Source organism: Girardinichthys multiradiatus, chromosome 10, assembly GCF_021462225.1.
Source record: "Girardinichthys multiradiatus isolate DD_20200921_A chromosome 10, DD_fGirMul_XY1, whole genome shotgun sequence".
NCBI lineage: Eukaryota > Metazoa > Chordata > Actinopteri > Cyprinodontiformes > Goodeidae > Girardinichthys > Girardinichthys multiradiatus.
The window spans coordinates 28,376,396-28,400,340 of NC_061803.1; the positions used below are offsets into that span (position 1 = coordinate 28,376,396).

A 23,945-nucleotide genomic window follows, 5' to 3' on the forward strand; every position below is an offset into this window, starting at 1 on the left:
TCAGTTATGCACAAAGAGAGCTGAGCACAGGCATGCTGGAGGAAACAATGGTTGGCTAGAGAAACATATGTTCTCTGTGTTTAAGAAAAATATGTTAAAAGTTCTTCTCTTTTGGTTTGCTTTTTGTATAATTTGTTAAACTCTTGCTGGCTTGCTCCAGTGTTCCTCCATCTTTGTTCAGTTTCATCTCTTCTGCTTCTTCCTCCAGGTCAGGATTATCCACTGGCAGTTCCTCCACCTGCAGGTTGGCCGAGGGCGCAGCCGTCAGACAGCTGAGTAAGAGTAGCATCCGTCACCAAACCAACCGCCTCTCCGGGGTCTTCCATCGCAGCCCCGTCCCTAACTCTGGCTCCATGGCGCTGACAGCTGGTCTCCGGGCATCACGGTCTGTCCAAGTCAGGAAGGGAAGCAGTAGGTCACATTGATTGTATTTTGTACCTAAATGTTTGTTCTGAGATTCTGATGCCAGCATTCTCACTTAGGAAGATGTAGTAGTTTGCAAAAGTATTCATGCCTCTTGAACCTTTCATATTTTGTCATGTAACAGACATGTTACAGACTTTGATTTGTTTTATTAAGATTTTTTGTTACAGAACAATACAAAAAGGTCATAATTTAGAAAAAAAAACAATCTAAAATATTTTGAGTGCATATGTATTCATCCCCCTTTATTCTGATACCCTTAAATTAAATCATATGCAACCAATTGGACTAATGAGGAGTCCCCTGATTAATATGGGTGTACCTTAATCTCAGTATAAATGCAACTGTTCTATGAAGGCCTGAGAGGTTTGTTAGTGAAAAATAGGGAACAAACAGCAACTGACTGGCTGTGCAAGGAGAGCATTAATCAAAGAAGCAGCCAAGGGGCTCAAGGTAACTCTGGGGGAGATGCAGAGATCCAAAGATTAGGTAAAATAATCTCTTGACAGGACAATTGTCAGTTGTGGACCTTACAAATCCGGAGATTATGGAGGGGTAGCAAGAAACTACCCCTCCATGTTGTTGAAAGAAAGCCAGGAGACATCCTTTTTCCAGTCACTTTGTAGGTTCTCTGCAGAGAATCACAAAACAGATGTGGAAGAAGGAGCTCTAGTCAGTTGTGAACAAAACTGAACTGCCTGCAAATTATTATGTGTGGTGGAAAACTAACACAGTACCTCACCCTGAACACATCATCCCCACGGCAACATATGGTGGCGGTATCATTATGCTGTGAAGATGCTTTTCTTCAGCAGGGACAGTGAAGCTGGCTCAGAGGTGATTGAAAGAAGGATAGAGCTAAATACAGACCAATCCTGAAAGAAAATTTGTTAGAGGCTGCAAAAGATCTAAGACTGGGGAGGAGGTTCACCTTCCAGCAGGTCAGCGACCCTAAACATGGAGCAAGAGCTACAACGGAATGGTTTCGGTCAGGGGTGGCCAACTCCAGTCCTCAATAACTGGCATCCTGCTCCAACACAGTTGAATTAATGGTGTGTTAAGGTGTGTTAAAACAGGCAGATATCTAAAAGTTGTGTGCAGGGCACCAGCGCTGGAGAACTGGAGTTTGACACCCCTGGTTCAGATCATAGCATATTCTTGTGTAAGAATGACCCAGTCAAAGCCCAGACCTAAACCCAATTGAAAAACCAGGACTTGAAATTTGATGTTCAAAAACATTCTTCATCCAGTCGGACTGAGCTTGAACTAATTTGCAAAGCATAATGGTAGAAATTGATACACAGGGATCAAATACAAACTTTTTGTAACATCACAAAATGTGAAAAAGGACAAGGGGTATAAATACTTTTGCTCTGCATAAATACCCCAAAACTACTGAGAGCAGTCAGTCGTTCAGAACATCTAAACTTCAACTTTTTTCTACATTGACTAAATAAAAGCATCCATCTAAACTGTATAAAACTAAAGTGCTTTACCTCTGTCAACAACACTTCCTACATCATCTTGTCTTTCTACAATCTCTTGTTTTGTTGCATACCCACCACATACAATCACATGTGGCCTCAACTTGTAAATAGCATCAACCGAACAGTCTTTTCATCTGTACTTTCATCCGTACTTTTTAACCACATCTCAGACCGAGTGATAAATCTTCTTTCCTCCCCTATGGTCACAACCGCAGTGGTCTATGCAGAAGTCCTGCCAGAGGATGACCCCTGCGAGCTGTCTAATCAGATAACCGCACCGGGAATCCTGAAGATCTTTGGGAATGAAATCTGTGAAGGTGCTCACTATAAAAGCGTCCTGGCCACCATGCACTCCAGCGCCAAGGAGCTCGTCAAGGAGGCCCTGGATCGGTGAGAACATGTGCTGTGTGCTCAGCAGGTCTGTTCACCATATGTGAATCTTGTGTTTCTGCTCAGTGTGAGTTACGTCTCTCCACATAATCCCTCTGCTGAAGCACATCAACACTCTGAAAAAACATAAAAGCGAGAAAAAGAATTCCCACACAATCATATGACCTCCGCTCAGCATTAAGCTGTTCTGTTGTTGTGAACGTGTGGGTTGATTCGGAGTTGGGGATGTTTTTCTTTTAATAAACATATTCAGATAAGCTTTGAATTAATTCTACAGACAGAGTTTATTTAATGGGCTGGTTTGCTGTGACAAACCCGTTGTTTAGTGACAAATTTTCATTTGGGTTGAAGTGCGACCAGGTGTTGAAGCATAATTTCACTCCGCTTTATCCCTTCCAAAACCTGTTGTGATGTTTTTGGGATCCTTGTTCTGTTGGAACACCAAAGCGTGTCCAAGTTTTAACCATCTAACTGTTGATTTAAGGGGGGATTCCACCCATTCTGGACAATACACCGGTACCACTGGCACTGCTTGCCAAGTTTCACTCACCTGACCCAAACTGTCACCGTTAAGTGAGAGAAAATGGTTTGCAATGTTTAGTGTCACTGCCCATAGTGAGCCCACATGGACAATCAGAAAGTCTTTTGCAGTAAAGCTTTTTGAAGAGAGGAGACCCAGAGTGAGTTGACTGGCGACAATTAAAAGAAGTGTGTTTAGAGGAGTCACTGTGAGGTTTTCAAACCTAAGAAAACTGCATGGTGGTGGCAGCATCATGCTCAGGGGCAATTTCACTGCCAGTGGTTCTGGTAATATGGAGAAAGCGGATGGAATAATGAAGATGGAAGACCCCCTCTAAATTATTCAACACTTCTAAACAGTTAGATGTTTGAAACTTGGACACAGTTGGGTGTTTCAACAGAACAAAGATCCCAACCAGACATCCAAACGGGTTTTGGGATGGTCAAATCAGGCTAACATGAAGATTCTCGAGTGGCCCCGAAGTCAAGCATATGAATATGTATATACTGTTTTTGAGTCCGTGCTTGTCATTTTTCATCTAATTGTTATTTTGTTCAATTAAATAAAGTTGTATGACACACGTTCTCACTAACCTGGAAAAATAGCGTGTCAAATGCATCATTAAAAGGCCAGAAAGAGGATAACATTTGTGTCCATGATGCGTGTACTGCACTGTACACCTGAAAAGTTAATATGAGTAAATTTGTCAAAAGTTCATTGCTTTATTCAACAAGTCATTTACATTTAGTTTAACCAATCCATTAAGAAGAAAAAGCAGAACAGAAAACATGTTATGTATATTTCATAGTTTTAAGGTTGTTAAAGGTCAGCATGTTCAAGAATATTAAAAAGAAAGTCAGCCTAACCAATACTTTTGTCTTAAATAATTGAAGAGCAGTGCAGACAGTGTGTACGTATGTGCACAAAGAAGTTGAGTTAGCAATTCTGAAAGCTCTAATCCAAACCACATACTTGTGTGAAACACAGCCAGTGATGGCCCAGACTCTGAGGCAGCCTTTGTCTGTCAGTCTTAGGTTTCATTCAGAAGCAGAACAGAATGATTAATGGTAGCAGAACTCAGCCTTTAAAGGCAAGATAGATGAATGATCCTGTACCAAAGCGAAAGCTGGCACTGTAGCAACAACATTCAGTACTCAGTTAACATGAAGCATAATGGTATACCCTTCAGGAAGTTCATGTGTCTGATGTTTTAGTGTTTAGTAGAGCTGCCTGAAACATTGTAATAAAAAAATTGAAAGTTGGATTGATTAATGTTATATTTATATAAATATATTACATTAATATCTGTGCTAACCGTAAAAAGCAATTAACAATAGAAAGGCAAAAATGTTTAGCAAGGTAGGAAGCTCAAAGGCAAAACACAGCTAATAAGGGAAAGCATTGAATTAATTGTACTTATTTTCTACAACATAATGATAGTTTTTGTCCTAGCTCCGACTACGCATTCGAACAGACTCCTCACAGAAGTAGCAGTCACTGCTCCACAAAAAGCCATTGTACTTAGTTGTGCTCTCTTTTTTGTTACCTTTCTTCATCTTGTTATGATGTGGTCATAATAATGTCGACTCCCATTGCTCATCAACTTAATAATAACACAGACATGCATCACACATCAATTATTACTTTTGTAAACATTGCTCTGCTGTGTGATGTCTACATTCTCCTTGATGGTGGTGTCATTTAACTAGTACTTTAAACGACCACGCAATAAAAATCAGATTTCAGCAAAAAAATAGGAACTGAACATCAAGACCTGCAGTGTGAACATAGCCTTGGCCATGGTTTCCAACTAGAAAAAGGTGTATTGCTTCCTCCAAATTGGGCCTCAGTCTCTGCCTGAAAAGGAGGAGGTTTAAGAATCTTGGTTTCTAGTTCACAAGTGTTGGTAGGATGGGGCAGGAGATGGATAGATGGATTTGGACCTCAAAAACCATAATGGGGGGATTGCTGGCATCTGTTGCGGTGAAGAAAGAGCTGAGCCAAACTGCAACGCTCTGAATTTCCATTTCCATGTTACGTTCCAACTTTCACTTCATGAGATATGGATCATGACTGAAAGAAAGAGATCCTCTATAGAGTGGCCAGGCTCAACCTTGGGGTGGACGGGTGGGTTGGAGTACAGCCACTACCCCTCTGAAAGGAATCAGCTGTGATGGTTCTTGGATCTCCCTTTGGGCACGTCCTATTGGGAGGGGTCCCCTGGGCAGACCCAGAACATTCTGGAGGGACCAACTATCTCTCCAAAAGTCTATTTTACCACTGAATCTTTGCAATATATTTAGGCATGATATGGATGAAGGTCAGCTGTTGGCTTATACACCAAAGGATATAATTAACACATATACTGGCTGGACACTTTATTAGGTACACTTTGCTAGCACCAGCTTGCACCCCCTTTGCCTTCAGAAATGTCTTAAATCTCAGATTCAACAATGTGAAACATTCCTTACAGGTTTGGGTCTATGTTGACTTGCCTGCATGACATAGTTGCTGTAGACCTGTGGGTGGCAGATCCATGCAGCTAATCTGTCATTCACTCTGTTGGACAGAGCTCTGGTGACACCAGAGGCCACTGGAGTACAGTGAACTTGCTGTCTTGTTTAAGATGCCAGCTTGAGATGATTTGAGGGTGTAGACCTTAAAATATAAACTGGATACTATTGGGCCCAAAGTGTGGCATAAAAATATTCCCCTCACTGTTACTCCACCACTATCTGCCTGAACAGCTGATACGAGGCAGGATGGATCTATCTTATATGCTGTTTACACTGTGTTCTGGTCCTACCATCTAAATATCGCGCCTTAAATCAAGAATCAATTAAGACTCAGTGGAACAGGCAACATTTCCCCAATCTGTCACTGTTGAGTTTTGGTGAGCCTGTACGAAGTTTAGGCTCAGTTGCCTGATCTTAGCTGGAAGACAGTGTGGCACCACACCAGGGTGGTCTTCTAATTCTGTAACCCATCTGCTTCAAAGTCTGACATGTTGTACACTCAGTGATGGTTTTCTTTTTACCTTAGTTGGTTGTGGTCATCAGTTACTGGTCAACCTTGGTTATTTGAGTGATTAGTCCCCTTTTATTCTCTTAAACCAGCCGGCCCATTCTCCTCTCACCTCAGACATCATTTAAGGTTTTTTTCACACAATTGCTGCTGTTTGGATATTTTCATTTTTGACGGACCATTCACTGTAAACCTTAAAGTAGGTTGTTGTGAAAATCCCGGCAAATCCGCAATTTCTGAATCACTTTATTCCTCTATTCTGATGCTTGATTTGTACTAATATCACTTTGCCATATCTAGACCCCTAAATACATTGAATTACTGCCTTCCCTGATTGGCCATTTCAATTAAGCAATTGAGGATTTATACCTAAGAAAATGGCAAGTGCATTTTCTACAATTATACACCTGTACAAGATGTAATTTGACTTTCAATGGTTGTCCATCTCAGTGTTAGCCACGTTAGGTCAATACTGAGCAAGTTCTGAATAAAGTTACCCTTCAACAAACACATCTCGTGTTTGGGTTGTTACATTTTCCCGTGAAGCAATTTTCGAAAGTGCTAGGCTAACGCTAGCATGTTTTATGTCTGTTTTGCTCTTTGCTTTGATTATTGTAACATTTAATTACTTGCATTTCACCTGCTTCCTGCTCTCTTTTCTCACTCCCTTTGGCACACTAATTTGAGTGCACCGCAGAGCTGGTCACATGACACAGACACATGACAGATAAGTCCAACAGTCTCTATTTCACTGGAAATGTTAGTGTAAATACTAAAAAAAAAGGCTTCTATTGTTAGGATAAATACAGTTTTGCAAGCGGTGCACAAGAATAAGCTACAGTCATTAAAAATCACTTATGTGTCTTGTTGAGGGTTCAACTGATAAAATCACAGGCTGTGGACCAACAACAGGTATCGGCAGATTATTTTTTTTTAGGGACTCTGTCAGTGATTATTTAAAAATACACCTCTTGGATGCCTGTGATACTGGTAACTAGTAACAAAAGTAGTCTACATGCATGGATAGGAGGTAAACTCTGGTTTGTTGGTTAAATTCCTTTGTCAAGCTCCAGTTTTCTCTGGCTTTCTAATGTAGGCGTTGTTGCTTTCCAATCATGGGAAATGTGTGTAATCTTATCACTCCTGTGAGAAATTTTATGGGAAATTTTATGTGAAATTATTACACATAAGGCAAAACATGTCAAACCTTTATTTCTTATCATTTTGAGGATTGTGACTTAGAGATAATAAAACCCCCAAATTTAGTGTCTCGGAAAATTTGAATATTGCGAAAAGGTTATAAAATATTCATCAAAAGTTGAGTGGTAGGAAAAAATGTGGCAGTAAAAGTTTGTGGCTGTGAAATGTTGCATTTTTACCTTAAAAATGACCTGCTGTGTTGTTTTTAATTCAGGTTCTTTTTGTCTGATAGTAAAATTTGTTTGATGATCTAAATTATATACGTGTAAAACAAAAAGTCAAAACATCAAAACATCAAATCTGCAAGAGGGCCAAATGCCTTTCCACCCCAATGAATGTGTTTTGGTTTGAACTCTTTATCTCCAGGGCTTGTGAGGAGGGTGATGATTTTAAAATAGTTATTTCCAGTTGTATTTATTTGATCTAGGTATGGCCTAAGGAAGGAAGAGTCTGAGTCCTACGTGCTCTGTGACACCATCGGCTCTATTGACAATCATCAGTGGAGGACAGAAGGGTTCAGAGTTGTGGGTGACCACGAGAAACCTCTTCTCCTGCAGGCCCTATGGAAACCCAGAGAAGGTTTGGCGAGACGTTTCGAAATTCAGAGGAAAAGTTCAATAGAGGAGAAGACATCCAAAGAGAAGGACACCATCACTGCTGGTAATTTTAGCCTTAGGAATAATTACTTCAATACCCCACTATACCACATCCTAATTCAGGGTGTCTACCAGTCATCATGTCCCTGAATATGAGGCTTTTTAAATAAAGCACTGTTAGTGTTAAAGCCAGTTCTCACAGTAAAATATATGGTTTTCCAGAGAAAACCAGCCAAGGCTCACAGACTATTTTTCATTTTTTCATTCAGTCATGTAACATTCTGTCACATGAGTGGATTTCTTTCTTTTTGACAATAAATTTTTTAAAGTTACTGCCTAATGCATTTTGCAGAGACAGCAGTTTAATGGTCCTTCTTTCAGCGACACACCCTCTCAGTAATGCTTTATTGTTAGTAACAAAACCAAATAAAACCTTTACATATCAAAACACTAGATCCACAGATATGCATGAGGCGTGACAGGACTAAAAAACACCCATAACTTTCCACAGATGGTACCGAAAAAGTGCTGGGAGGATTATTTTCTTGTCAGTGTTACATGTGTCATTTCTGATGGAGCCCCCAGCTGTGGTTTACACAACTGTGGTTGCATCTAAGTGTGTGTCCTGTTATGTGTTTTGCCTTTATGAACTGCGTAGCATGTGATGACGCTCTGTCAGTGTCAGCTTGTGGACCCCTGCTGCAGAGTTAAGCTTTTTTTCTTTATTTCCATGAGCACTGTCTCTTTTTCCACTGAGGTCTGCTTCCTGAGTGGGGCTTCTACTTGTTGACTCTGGCAGGAACTTTCACACGCCTCACCTTGATGCAGGAAAATATGGGCATTGCTCTATCATCACATTCCATCACCCCTTTGCCTGCTGGGTGTATAAATGCAGCTCAATGTGCTCATTGTTTAAACACCTTTTCCAGCAGTCTTATATGTTTACTTATGCCCCCATTAGGTATCAATGCCCAGGCCCGAAAGCTGCAGAAAAGTCGATCCAGGGTTACCTCCACCCTTGTGAAGAGGACTATGGGTCGGAGTCAGAAGCTCTGGAGGAGCAAAAGTGAGATGGATCTCTTGGATGGTGAGGCTGAAAGTGACACAGAACATGATGCACGTACCAAGGATCTTCCTGAGAGCCTCAGTCACTCCTCAGTTCACAACCACGAGTCCCCCAAAACAAGCCCCGAACAGATTGGCATTCACAGTGTGGTGGCTCCCTCTGAGGGGGACGGCAGGTCGGGGTCTAAAACAGAGGCGCTCTGTCTGTCGAGGCAGAGGGGTGAGCGGGAAGGAGAGGAGTCAGAGAGGGAGGAGACAGAGAGCAGCGACGATAACACCACACAGTACTCCATTCACCCTCCTCATGACTGCCCATACCTGCTGCTGCTACAGGGCTGGAGCCTAACACAGGTACATGTCCAATCACAGTTCTGTCACAATGTAGTGTGGGGGTGTAGTCAGAATCATACTGATAGGTACAGCGGATTGAGGTATTCTAGCAAGCAATAAGGAAAAAAAATGACTTGAAACTCTAAAAGTAAATTCTAAAGTAACCACTATTCACGGAACAAAAATATCAACAATACTACGACTAAAATACTACTTTAAAAAGACATGGAGTACAATGACAGACTGTATTCAGCAAATGTTTTAATGGTGACTCAAAGACTGGGGGAACACACACTGAGGGATGACAAACTTAATGAGTCCAACTAAACGCCTCTGGTGAGGATGACCATTGAATGCAGAAACAAGCATGCAAGATGGTGACTGTATTGCACCAATTTGTTGTTTACTAGAGTAAGAAGAAGAAGAAACCCGGAGCCTAAAGCTAACTGCTATTTTAAAAGAGGTCAGAACCACAACAGACTTTCTCAGTTTCAAAAATCTCTTAGCAGTTTATGCAAACATAATTTCATTAATTTTTCAACCATCCTAATGTTTGCAAGCCTGTGATTATTTACACAGGAAGTGGAGGTGGGAGGTGGTGCCCCACCAGGAATCTTCTTGTGTGAAACATAGACTCAGAGCATTACAAGTATTTCTTTTCATAGTTCCTACCTATTATGAAGGTAAGGCAGTGTAAAAATCAGTAATATACAGTAGTTTCCACTTAAATGTCTATTATATTTTTACTTTATAAACTATTTTACTAATATCACATAGTTACTCTTACGGTGGCCGGGAAGTGCAAACCAACATTACAAAATCCGAAACACTATAACAAAGCCTGAGACAAATTTACATTTGAGAAAACAAATTTACATTTGAGAAAACAAATTTATGTTTCAGAAAACAAATTTACATTTCAGAAAACAAATTTACATTTCAGAAACACTCCAACAACAAACGAAACAATTTTACAAATGACAAAATCTTACGGAAAGGGAATGTACCAATGCTGACCCGGAAGTGGTAACGGGAGCACTCAGGGTGATCCAAGATGGAGATCCAAGATGGACGGCAATTGACTGCCGTTTTGCTCGTTTTGTGGCACACATATGAGTAGATTATCTCGGTTTTGTTTTTCGTGTGCCTCTAAGATGCTCCCACGCTGGCTGCTGCAGTTTTTGCCGAAGCAAATGCTTCTTATTGCCAAATGGGTTGTCTATTACGAATCAGAAAAAGGCGGACCCAAGATTCAGCCAGACACAGTACTGAAAGTTTAAAAGGTTTATTCAGCCACAGGAAAACATCACACAGGTAACACTCCTCACAGCTTCCGGGAATCACTGAGGCAGAAAGAGGGATTAGTGACTTGTAGTTTCTCCAGATATTGCAGGGATCAGAAAAGTCACTAACCTGCTTTTGTCTTGAGTAGAACTTGAAACCCAGAGGGGAAACCTCAGTGGGTGGCAGGCAGTGATCTCCACAGCACAGGTAATATGTGACTCCAGGCTGAATAATCCAAGGGCTAGGCTGGCTCAGTAATCCGAGAACAAGTCGGGGCTCCACGAAGGGCTTGACCTGAGAAACGTGGAACATGGGGTGAATCCTCATGGAGTTGGGTAATCTCAGTTGTACAGTGACAAGGTTGATGATCTTGGAGATTGGGAAAGGTCCAACAAATCGGGGTGCCAATTTCCAGGATTCTACCCTTAATGGTATGTCCTTGGCGGAGAGCCAAACGTTCTGCCCCACCTGGTACTTAGGGGCAGGGGTCCGTCTCTGGTTGGCCGTTCTTGACTGAATCAGTGGCATTCTGATCATCGACCTCCTGGCCTTTCTCCATATTCTTTGGCACCTTAGGGCATCGTTCCTGCTCCTGACCTCATTCTCTGCAGTTTTCTTACCCTTCTCCAGTTCATGAATTGTCTTTCCTGTTTCACTAATATGCTCAGTCAAATCACTTATTTCCTGTTGCAGGTTCTTGTTTTCCCTCTTCAGGGTCTCCAGGTGGCCCAGAGCTTCTTCATAGGGGTTTTTCATTTTGAACATCTGTGTTCAAAGCACGCGCCTCCTTCAGAGCTCCTTCCAGCTTGACCTGACTCTCTTCATACTTCTGCTTCCACTCTGCAAGAACCTTGTCAAAGTTCCTCTGCTTCTTGTCCAGGTTTGCAGCCAGAGCATTAGCTCTCTCCACGTCAATCATCAAGACCTCCACTTCACCCTGTCGCCTCTGTTTGGTCTTCTCCAGAGAGGCACATTTCACATTCACGGCCTCGATGGACTCTTCCGCATCCTGAAGACGCTGGGCAAGCTTTTTCTTGGCCTCCTCAAGCTCCTCAGTGCGCTGAATGGCATCAGTTTCATACATGGTTCTCCACTGAGCCACCTCACTGTTAGCCTTGGACATAGCACGCTGCAGCTCAGCTTTGGCCTCCTGCTCCTCCTCATACTGCTCTCTGAGCAGATCACAGTCATGACGAGCCGAATGAACAGCATGAGCCAGAGTGTTCTTGGCCTTAATCTTATTAAATACTTCCTTTAGATCATGGTATTCTTGGATAAATCCGGATAGGTCTCCTCAACCTCATTTTCCACAATGACCTCTGTAGCAGCAGACAAAAGGCAGTCAGCGGAACATGACTCAGACCAACCCAGAACTTCTTTTCTCTTCCAGTCAATGTGAGGGTTGTGTTTCTGCAACCAGGAGGCCCCTAGGACAACAGGAAGTTCAGGTGAATTTATGATCATGAAGGTTACATTCTCTTGATGATTACCTCCAACTGTTAAGGTAATCTCCTCCGTCCTGAGGTGTGAATTGTTCATGCTGTGACCATCCAATGCTGGCACTTTACATGTGTCAGCTGATGGAATGAGCTTTATGTTGTTCTTATTGGCGAATGCTTCATCCATGAATTCAGTGTCTGCTCCTGAATCAATAAACACGGCCCCCTGGAAAGACATGGAAGAGGTTCGAAAATTAGCAGGAAACAAGAAGGAGGAGGCAGTTAGCTGACTTTGGCTCAGTAGAAAACTCCCTTCCTCTGCTGAGCCTGTCCTTTTTAATGGACACCTGAGTGCTAAATGTCCCTTCTCTCCACAATAAAAACAGAGCTTGAATCTTCTCCGATGATCCTTCTCTTCAGGGGTAATCTTGGTTCTGCCCAACTGCATGGGCTCACAATCCTCATTTTCCTCAGTGAGAGGTGACCGACTCCTTCTCTCATGCCAGAGTGCAGGACCCTGAGTTAATGATGAGCGACCCTCCTCATGTCGCTTCCCCCTCCCTCTCTCTGCCAGCCAAATGTCAATGCGAGCAGCCAGGTCCTCGAGTTGTTTCAGGGAAGAGGGGTAGTCACGGGTTGCTAACTCATCCTTGATGTCTGCGTTTAGTCCTTGCATAAATGCATCCATCTGTGCTGCCTCATTCCAACGGCTATCTGCCGCCAACAAATGAAAGTCAATTATATATTACGAGACAGACTGATCACCCTGTTTGAGGGACAGTAAGCCTCTTGCGACTTGGAAGAACAGGGTTAAAAACTCGAATGAGTTCCTTGGAAAAAGTTTCATAAAGATCGCAAGATGCAGACCTGTTCTGCCATTCAACAGTCCCCCACTGCTTCGCTCTTCCTGCCAGCAGAGATATAACAAAAGCCACCTTAGAACGTTCAGTGGGAAAGGATGACGGCTGAAGCTCAAAATGAATTTCACACTGACTTAGGAAAGCTCGACACTGGTCTGGGTCTCCCCTGAACATCTCAGGCGGAGATAGGCGTGGCTCCTTTTGTGACGGTGGCGGCTCGGAGACAAGATTGCCAGAACGTAATGTGGAAATTATTTCCTCCAACCCGGAACCCAACCAGGAAAGGGTCTCATCAACGTGGGTGTGCCACTGTTGTGCTGGCGATGAGTCCATTTTTGGCCAGAATTTTGTGCTATGAATCAGAAAACGGCTGACCCAAGATTCAGCCAGACACAGTACTGAAAGTTTAAAAGGTTTAATTCAGCCACAGGAAAACGTCACACAGGTAACACTCCTCACAGCGTCCGGGAATCACTGAGGCAGAAAGAGGGATTAGTGACTTGTAGTCTCTCCAGATATTGCAGGGATCAGAAAAGTCACTAACCTGCTTTTGTCTTGAGTAGAACTTGAAACCCAGAGGGGAAACCTCAGTGGGTGGCAGGCGGTGATCTCCACAGCACAGGTAATATGTGACTCCAGGCTGAATAATCCAAGGGCTAGGCTGGCACAGTAATCCGAGGACAGAAACAGGGTCAATGATCGAAACAAGACACGTCAGGCAAGGGACAGGCAGAGGCATATACCAGATGCAGGAAACAAGGTTGACAACCAAAATCCAAACAGTCTGACAGGGAGCAGGCAGAGAGGCAAAAATCCGAAAGGCAAGGCAAGGTCAAGAACAATGATCAGACAGGAAGGAACGCTGGATATCTACTCACACGAATGGCTTTCAAAAATCTGGCACCGTCTGCTTGTCAGAGTCGGTATGTATCAGGGAAGACACTGGTGCTTGGCATGCCACAGATTGCACTGCATTGCAGCAGCCACCAGGTGCATCTAATCTGCTGATTGCAGCCAGGGAGACAGGGTAGAGCAGACGTGTCAGAATTATAACATTGTCATTGTAGTTAATAGCTATTGACTGTTATTCAGTAATTATTTTCAAGTGATGATGTCATTATTAGTTATTATTTAATAAACCGTGTTAGATCCATAATATAAGGTGGCTGTATTTACATGAGATGGAAACTATGTGATAAATAATATTTTGTGTATGTATAACATGCTGAAAGGATGACGAAGAGACATTTCACAAACAGTTGGTTTATTATAGATCATGAATGGTTACTGTGAATTGCTACTCACAGAAAATAAAATGAACTATTTAAAAACACGCTGGCACTCTGTAGAGTCCCTGGCCACGAGGGTGCCACAGGTTTCCACAAGGATGCCAGAGGGTGTCAGATCAGCTGTAAAAGTCTCCAGGATGCTGCCATGGCGGCTGCCTCTGTTTTACTGTGGTCAAGCCAGCTGCCTCCACTTCGAAAATGACGGTCAAGTCAGCCCTCACGCGGTTTTGTTGTACGCGAAAAACATTCATGAATCATGGCAGTGGCGCTTGCTGAGATCTTAGTAAAAGCAATATTTTTTAAATGAACTGACTAGTGATTGATGTCATTGTTGCTGTTATTTATGTTAGATATTTAAAAGTCCACCCGCGAATATATAGATATGACATTTTAGTTTTTGTAACAATTTCATGTGGTAATTTGCGTGTTCATTATTTGTGAATGTCCATTTATATTCCCTAAGCTTCCATGCTTATTAAAACAAAATAGTTTCCAGTGACCCGTCTCACTTCACGTTGAAAGAACACATCCAGGTGTCACTCATTAAATTTCACCCTCATCTGATGTGGAATTTCAAAATTAAAGGCCTTAAAAATAAGTAATTTTATGTTTATTTTCCCTAAGTTTCAGTGTTTATTGGAACACAATGGTGTGTTTCCAATGATTACTCTCCATTCAGGATGACAAGAGAACACTTCCAGATTCCACTCATTGAATTCCATCCAGATCTGATGTGGAATTTTAAAATTAAAGCCTGTCAATTTTAGACATTTACAAAGTTGTCGAACATATTTATGATATCGTGTTTTACTGTCCGATCATTTGTGATCTCTTAGCACTTGAAATATGTTTTAAGGATGACTATATACAACTGCCACACCTATTGAAGTTTAGTATCTAAACAACTGAAGGAGTAGTTCCGAAACCTGAGCATACGGCACTTGATTGCTGTCCATCTTGGATCACCATGAGCGCTCCCGTTATCACTTAAGGGCCAGAGGTTGGTACATTCCCTTTCCGTTAGATTTTGTCATTTGTAAATGTGTTTTTGGGTTTGTAGTGTTTTCTGGAGTGTAAATTTGTTTCCTGAAATGTGTGTTTTCTTAAATATACATTTTTCTTCTGAAATTTAAATTTGTTTTGAGATTTGTAAAAATGTTTCAGATATTGTAATGTTGGTTTGCACCTCCTGGCCACCGTATACTATTTTTATTTACTGTTGTATATTAAAAAGAAAAACTAGTTGGGATTTTTCTTGTCAAGCAACTGCCAAATTTAGTATAGACTGTTTATAACAATATAACACATTCAACAAATATAAATTCAAGTTAGTGACATTATTGTGATATAAACTCACCGGCCACTTTATTAGGTACACCTGTCCAACTACTCGTTAACGCTCATTTATAATCAGCCAATCACATGGCAGCAACTCAATGCATTCAGGCATGTAGACATGGTCAAGACGATCTGCTGCAGTTCAAACTGAGCATCAGAATGGGGAAGAAAGGTGATTTAAGTGACTTTGAACGTGGCATGGTTGTTGGTGCCAGACGGGCTGGTCTGAGTATTTCAGAAACTGCTGATCTACTGGGATTTTCACGCACTACTATGTCTAGGGTTTACAGAGATTGGTCAGAAAAAGAGAAAATATCCAGTGAGCGGCGGTTCTGTGGGCACAGATGCCTTGTTGATGCCATAGGTCAGAGGAGAATGGCCAGACTGGTTCGAGCTGATAGAAAGGCAACAGAAACTCAAATAACCACCCGTTACAACCAAGGGACGCAGAAGACCTTCTCTGAAGGCATAACACGTTGAACCTTGAGGCGGATGGGCTACAGCAGCAGAAGACCACACCGGGTGCCACTCCTGTCAGCTAAGAACAGGAAACTGAGGCTACAATTCGCACAGGCTCACCAAAATTGGACAATAGAAGATTGGAAAAATGTTGCCTGGTCTGATGAGTCTCAATTTCTGCTGCAACATTCGGATGGTAGGGTCAGAATTTGGCATCTACAACATGAAAGCATGGATCCATCCTGTCTTGTATCAACGGTTCAGGCTAGTGGTGGTGGTGTAATGGTGTGGTGGATATTTTCTTGGCACACTTTGGGCCCCTTAGTACCAATTGAACATTGTGTCAATGCCACAGCCTACCTGAGTATTGTTGCTGACCATGTCCATCCCTTTATGAACACAGTGTACCCATCTTCTGATGGTTACTTCCAGCAGGACAACACGCCATGTCATAAAGCACGAATCATCTCAGACTGGTTTCTTGAACATGACTTTGAGTTCACTGTACTCAAATGGCCTCCACAGTCACCAGATCTCAATTCAATAGAGCACCTTTGGGATGTGGTGGAACCAGAGATTTGCATCATGGATGTGCAGCCGACAAATCTTCAGCATCTTTATGATGCTATCATGTCAATATGGACCAAACTCTCTGATGAATGTTTCCAGTACCTTGTTGAATATATGCCATGAAGGATTAAGGCAGTTCTGAAGGCAAAAGGGGGTCCAACCCGGTACTAGCAAGGTGTACCTAAGAAAGTGGCCGGCGAGTGTAATTGTGCATAGTAGTAGTCAAACAGCTTTTTGTGTCTTAGGTTTACTTAGGTTACTTCAGCGAAACCGACAGAGAGGACATCTTTATCATCTTGGAGGGCAGGTCTGTCAGTTGCTCTGCATGTTTTCAGATTTTTATCAAGTGGCAAAGCCAGCCTGCCAGACTGGAGCAGCCATTTATCGAAAAAACAAAATCTCTCATTGCTAGTCAGTGCTATTAAGATAAAGTCTACTACAATACTGAATGCATGGAGGCACATTTTAAGAACCTCGTTAGATACAAAATTATATTGGAGAAGTCTTTATATCCATTTAGTAGAGTAAGAGTTGATTGAAAATACAAAGACAGATGGAACATTTCTGCAAAGGTCAGCAAAACACAGAGTCGGAACACTGATCAGGAAACAGAAAGAGAGACTTCTGACACTGCTTCCTGCCTGGTTACTCAGGCTTTTCTAACATTGGATAAGTACAACACTACACACAAAGCCAGGCACACACACATATAAATATCAACTAGTGTCCAAAGATTGAGGAGATTTCAATTCTGCGTCACAAATGGTTTCCTAAAAGATCCTCTTTAATGAACTACTCATGAGAAACACTATTATGCAGTTGCTTTGCCAGATTCAGGTCAGCTGGTTTAGTCTGAAAGGACAGCCATTACAAACAATACACAATAATCTCATTTTAATCATTGTACACAACTCTCACTTCCATATTAAAAACAAACATTATGAATTCAGAATTAGCAGAAATATCCCAGGTTAAAACACATTTTGCAGTTTAGCACCTGTTAGAAAACACCAAACAAACTCTACTCTCTGGGTTGAATTTGGTGTATGGCTGTTATATACATTTGAATGAATAAGACTAAGAAAGCTAAATAAATTCAAAACCCAAGATGGGTGATTTCCTTTTGCTAAGAGAAAGTGCCCTTCGAACTATCACTCCTGTTCTTGGTCACAATGTATATAAAACCTTAAAGCAGATTAATCTTTTGATGCAGCAGCATAATCTCTTCCGGATTTTTTAAAAATCCAACCTTTAATTTTTTTAATGGCTAATAAATCCCATGTGAAAAAACAACTGGCAAAGTTATTTGTAAAGGACCACTCATACACAGTGTAATTTTAAAGGAAACAAAGGAACAGACATAAGAAACATTAGAAGCACAAAATACATCCAAAGACCAAGATCAAAAAATATAAACGAAGCATCACCTAAAACTAAAGACATTTTATTTTGGAATTTAAAACTAATAAAAAGCTAAAACATGAAAGACATGAACTGATAAAATGATCATCACCTTTATGGGAAAGTACACAGTAAACAGTAGTGATTTTACTCTTGATTTAAAGGAAAACCAAGACAGAGTTTTTTGATTTATCGCTGTTAAGAAATATGAGTTTATAATTTATCATTTTTTTATACACACGTGGACAAAATTGTTGTTACCCCTCGGTTAATGAAAGAAAAACCCACAATGGTCACAGAAATAACTTGAATCTGACAAAGGTAATAATGAATAAAAATTCTCTGAAAATGAACAAATAAAAGTCAGACATTGCTTTTCAAACATGCTTCAACAGAATTATTAAAAAAAATAAACTCATGAAACAGGCCCGGACAAAAATGGTGGTTCCCCTAACTTAATATTTTGTTGCACAACTTTTTAAAGGCAATCACTGCAATCAAACGATTCCTATAACTGTCAGTGAGACTTCTGCACCTCTCAGCAGGTATTTTGTCCCAGTCCTCATGAGCAAACTGCTCCAGTTGTCTCAGGTTTGAAGGATGCCTTTTCCAGACGGCATGTTTAAGCTCCTTCCAAAGATGCTCAAAAGAATTTAGGTCAGGGTTCATAGAGGCCACTTTAGAATAGTCCAATCTTTTCCTGTTAGCCATTCTTGGGTGTTTTTAGCTGTGTGTTTTGGGTCATCATCCTGTTGCAAGGCCCATGACCTGCGACTGAGACATAGACTGAACATAGAGCTAATGTGCCTTGCCAAAAAGTTCAATTTTTGTCTCATCTGTCCATAGGACATTCTCTCAGAAGCTTTGTGGCTTATCAACATGTAGTTTGGCAAATTCCAGTCTGGCTTTTTTCGGCTTGAGCAGGAAAATTGCAAGGGCCTATTGTAATCGTAGGGTTTCTCATTCTTTCTTTCTTTCTTCTTTTTTCCATTGCGTCTTTGCGAGGCAATTTGGGGACTTTTCCATGCACGAAAACTCACCAGATTTTACCCAAAATTGTCCCCTGCGTGAAATTCTTGTTCCTTAATGTCGTTGTCAGTGGGCATGGCCAAACGGCTCTACAGCGCCCCCTAAAGTGAGATAGGCCGAACCGTAAGTCGTAGAGATCTGAAATTTGGCACACAGGTAGAGCTCCTCAAACCAAGAAAAAAAGTCTCTTGGGGGTATGCCCTAAAACACACAGGAAGTCAGCCATTTTGGGTCAAAAGCCAATTTTTGCCCGTTTTTCACTTTTACTCACCTCGAACTTTAACGAACTCCTCCTAGGGATTTTGAGCTATCGGCTTCATATTTGGTCAATATGCAGTTAAGGCATGGGGATTAAAAGTTATTAAAATCGTGAGTTTTCGGGCATGTTTAGGGGGCATGGCCGGGGCACGAAAACGGCGTTTGCGCCCAAAGTGAAAAATGCAATAACTTTCCCAAAGAAACGCCAAATCACACCAAAGTTGGCATGAAGGAGGACCTTTGGGTTCCCAAAGATTCTATGGGGTCATATGCCGACATCATCAAAGCCACGCCCCCTGGGAACAGGAAGTCACTTTTTTTACTTGGAAAGGTGGCTATCTGCCTGTCTACATACAATCCGCTTCAAACTGTGTCAGGTGACTGATAACTAGTGGGTCTAACTTAATTTGGAGCACAGTGACTTTTCATAAAAGGACGTGGCCGTGGTGGCGCGGTGAAGTTGGACGTCACGCCATGGCCATACGTTGGCTCTAATTTTCAAATGCATCATCTGATCTGCACCAAATTCAATATGATTGATCCTAGTCCAGTCCCAACAGAGATCTGATGACATATTTGGTGGGCGTGGCCAAATTCGTCCACAGCGCCCCCTAGAAAATAAAAATAAAAAACCAGCCCCAAGCCATGCTTTGACTGGGGAATCTGAAATTTGGTACACATATGTAACTTGTCAGGACCTACAAAAAAGGCTCTTGGAGCATTGGTCTAAACCCAACAGGAAGTCAGCCATTTTGGATTGAAGTTGCCATTTTGACCCTGTTTTGGGCGTTTCTAGCCCGCATATCTGAGCAAACTCCTCCTACAGCTTTTGACTTGGAGACTTGAAAATCACTCAGTATACTTTTAAGGCACTGGGGATCAAAAGTTATCAAAAGGTTTTTGATACATGAAAGCATGTGGGCGTGGCCACGCCTCAAAATATGACTTCTCGCCATAAAAGACTAAATTGATATAGCTCCTACAAGGAAAATCAGACACATGAAACTTTCTGGGATTGATCCAGATGACACCCTGATCAATATTCAATGGTCAAATGCTGACATCATCGAAGCCCCGTCCCCTGAGAACAGGGAGTGTCATGTTTCACTTAGTGTGGACCATATTTGATCTCCTTCATCTAATCAACATGAAACTGTCTCCAATGACAGATAACATGATGGTCTAACTTAGTCTCTAGTACTGACAGGTTTGGCTGGAGGGTGTGGCCGTGGCGGCGTGGCGAAGTCTGACGTCACGCTATGGCCATACATTTGCCTCTAAATTACACATGCATCGTCCTATTTGCTCCAAACTGAATATGGTTGATCTTTGTCAGCCCCTAAACAACTCTATTGGATTACATTGGAATTTGGATCAATGGCTCCCCCTAGGATATTTCAACTGCTCTATCTCCCTCATACATCATCGGATCCACTTGAAATGTAGTATGCATGATTGTGAGTTAATGATAGACATGTTGACATGGTCAATTGATGACAACAATTTAGCTCTGCCCACTAATAAACAAATGAGTGTAGCTTCCATATGGAAGGTCCAATTGACTCCAAACTGAATATGGTTGATCTCTGTCAGCCCACAAACAGCTCTATTGGAATATATTGGAATTTGGATCAACAGCGCCCCCTACGACATTTCAAGTGCTCTATCTCCCTCATACATTATCGGATCCACTTCAAATATAGTATACATCATCAGGGATCAATGCTGAACATGTTGCCACAGTCAGTTTAAGAAATCATTTCAGGGCCACCCACTAATAAACAAGTGAGTGCAGCTTTCATCAGGAGGGTGAGATTTCAGCTCCATTTTTAATGCTTCTCACCAGAGCAGTACTTGGCTTCACCGAAGATTGTATGACAGCCTGCATACACTGCCACCTACTGTTGATGTGCACAACTGAGCGGCGCAATCGTCGGTGGCATGGAGTAGGTGGCTGCACAGGCCGAGTTGCGCGGAGGTGCGAGGGCCTTCAAGGCTGCTTGCAGCTTTAATTATGATTTGTTTTCAACAATGGTGTTCTCCTTGGTCATCTCCCATTAAGTCCACTTTGCCTCAAACAACATCGGATGGCGTGATCCGACACTGATGTTGCTTGAGCTTGAAATTCACCTTTTATCTCTTTAGAAGTTTTTCTGGGCTCTTTTGTTACCGTTTGTATTATCTGTCTCTATGTTTTGTCATCAATTTTCCTCCTGTGGCCACGTCCAGGGAGGTTGGCTACAGTCCCATGGAGCTTAAATTTCTGAATAATATGTGCAACTGTAGTCACAGGAACATGAAGCTGCTTGGAGATGGTCTTATAACCTTTACCTTTAACATGCTTGTCTATAATTTACTTTCTAATCTCCTGAGAAAACTCTTTCCTTCGCTTCCTCTGGTCCATGTTGAGTGTGGTAAACACCATGTCACCAAACAGCACAGTGACTACCTGTGGCCCTATATATAGGCTCACTGACTGATTACAAGAATGTCAGACACCTGTGATGCTAATTAATGGACACATCTTGATTTAACATGTCCCTTTGGTCACATTATTTTCAGGGGTACCTTCATTTTGTCCAGGTCTGTTTCATGAGTTTATTTTTTTTAATAATTCAGTTGAAGCATGTTTGAAAAGCAATGTCTGACTTTCATTTGTTTATTTTCATAGAAATTTTATTCATTATTACCTTTGTCAGATTCAAGTTATGTCTGTGACCATTGTGGGTTTTTCTTTCATTAACCGAGGGGTAACAACAATTTTGTCCACGTGTGTATGTCTTGCCGTTTTCAGTTCATTTCTCTGTGTAATTTTTGCTAGAAAGGTGTTGCCATATTAGTTCATTCCTTTGTGTTTAGTTTCCTAATTTATTATTTATTTCTTTTAGATTAGTGTTAGTCATTTTCTCCTTGGTTTGCAATTTTTGTGTCTAGTTCGACCTCCTTTGTGTTAATTATTCACTTTCCCCCAGTCTGACTGTTTGCTCTTCTCTACAGCTGTTTCATTAAATGACCTGCATTGGATGTCATTCTCCACTCTTCCCTCAGAATTTAAACTCACTGGGTTTCATTGTTATTTGCTGGTTCCTCCCGTCATTCTGCCATGCTCCAGGCGTTTCCAGGGCAGCTGAGAGACATAGTCCCTCCAGCATGTCCTTGGCCGTCCCCTCGGCCTCCTCTCGGTGGGACGTGCATCCAGTATAGATGCCCGAGCCACCTCAACTGGCTCCTCTCAATCTCCTCCCGGATGGCCGAGCTCCTCACCTAATTTCTATGGGAGTGCCCGGCCACCATATGGAGGAAGCTCATTTCAGCCCCCTGTATCTGGTATCTTGTTCTTTCGGTCATGACCCAAAGTTCATAGCCATAGGTGGGGGTAGGAAAATAGACTGACCGGTAAATCGAGAGCTTTGCTTTTTGGCTCAGCTCCCTCTTCACCACAGCAGACTGGCACAGCATCCCCATTACTGCGGCAGCCGCACCGATCCGTCTGTCGATCTCCCGCTCCATTCTCAACCCCAAGATACTTAAACTCCTTCACTTGATGCTGGAACTCCCCTCCAACCTGAAGAGGGCAAGCCACCCTTTTCCGGTCTAGAACCATGGCCTCAAACCTGGAGGAGCTAATCTTCATCCCAGCCACTTCACACTCTGCAGCGAACCACCCCAGTGCATGCTGTAGGTCTTGGCTAGAGGGGGCCAACAGGACCACATCTTTTACAAAAAGAAGAGATGAAATCCACTGGTCCCCAGACCAGACCCCCTCTGGTCCTTGGCTGTTCATAATTTCTATGGACAGGATTTCCGGTGACAAACAGCAGCCATGTCAGAGTCCAAAATGCACCGGGAACCGGTACGACTTAGTGCCGGCAATGCAGACCAAACTCCTGCCCCATTTGTACAGAGAACGGATGGGCCCGAATAAAGGGCCCCCAATTCTGTACTCCTGGAGCACCCCCCACAGGGCACCATGAGAGACACAGTTGAATGCCTTCTCCAGGTCCACAAAATACATGTGGATATGTTGGGCAAACTTCCATGAACCCTCAAGTACCCTGTAGAGGGTATAGAGCTGGTCCAGTGTTCCACGGCCGGGACGAAAACCACACTGCTCCTCCTGAAGCTGAGGTTCGGCTATCGGCCGGACTCTCCTGTCCAATCTGCTGACGTAGGCCTTACCAGGGAGGCTGAAGAGTGTGATCTCCCTATAGTCACCCTTCTTATGAAGGGGGACCACTACCCCAGTCTGCCAGTCCAGAGGCACTGTCCCCGACCGCCATGCAATGTTGAAGAGGCGTGTCAACCATGACAGCCCCACAACATCCAGAGACTTGAGGTAGTCAGGACAGATCTCATCCACCCCTGAAGCCCTGCCACCGTGGAGCTTCTTAACTACCTCAGTGATTTCAGCCTGGGGGAGGAAAGAGGCTAATCACGAGTCCCCAGCCTCTGCTTCCACCAGGGAATGCATGACAGCAGGATTGAGGAGATCCTCGAAGTACTCCTTTCACCACCCAATAATGTCCCCAGTCGAGGTCAGCAGCTCCCCACCCCCTATATAAACAGTGTTGGCGAAGCACTGCTTTCCCCTCCTGAGGCGCCAGACGGTTTGCCAGAATCGCTTCGAGGTGAACCAGTAGTCCTTCTCCATGGCCTCACCGAACTCCTCCCAGGCCTGAGTTTTTGGCTCTGCCACAGCCCGGGCCACGGCACGCTTGGCCTCATGGTACCCGTCAACCGCCTCGGGAACCCCACAAGCCAACCACAGCCGATAGGACTCCTTCTTCAGCTTGACAGCATCCCTTACTGCCGGTGTCCACCACCGAGTTCTGGGATTGCCGCTGCGACATGCACCGCAGACCTTACAGCCACAGCTACGGGCAGCAGCATCGACAATAGATGCATAAAACATGGTCCACTCAGACTCCATGTCTCCAACCTACCCCGGAATCTGCTCAAAGCTCTCCCGCAGGTGGGAGTTGA

General features: G+C 42.7%; 1 protein-coding gene across 1 annotated transcript in view; it reads left to right on the top strand.

The window, feature by feature from the left end:
- The window catches only part of si:ch211-176g6.2 (ras-associating and dilute domain-containing protein), a 52,124-nt gene that overhangs the window by 4,422 nt on the left and 23,757 nt on the right, over window positions 1-23,945 (top strand). Inside the window, exons 2-5 of the mRNA XM_047378181.1 lie at window positions 209-411; window positions 2,126-2,300; window positions 7,472-7,704; window positions 8,602-9,056. Of these exons, the coding sequence (XP_047234137.1) occupies window positions 209-411; window positions 2,126-2,300; window positions 7,472-7,704; window positions 8,602-9,056 (1,066 nt within the window). The remainder of the gene's footprint in view (window positions 1-208; window positions 412-2,125; window positions 2,301-7,471; window positions 7,705-8,601; window positions 9,057-23,945) is intronic.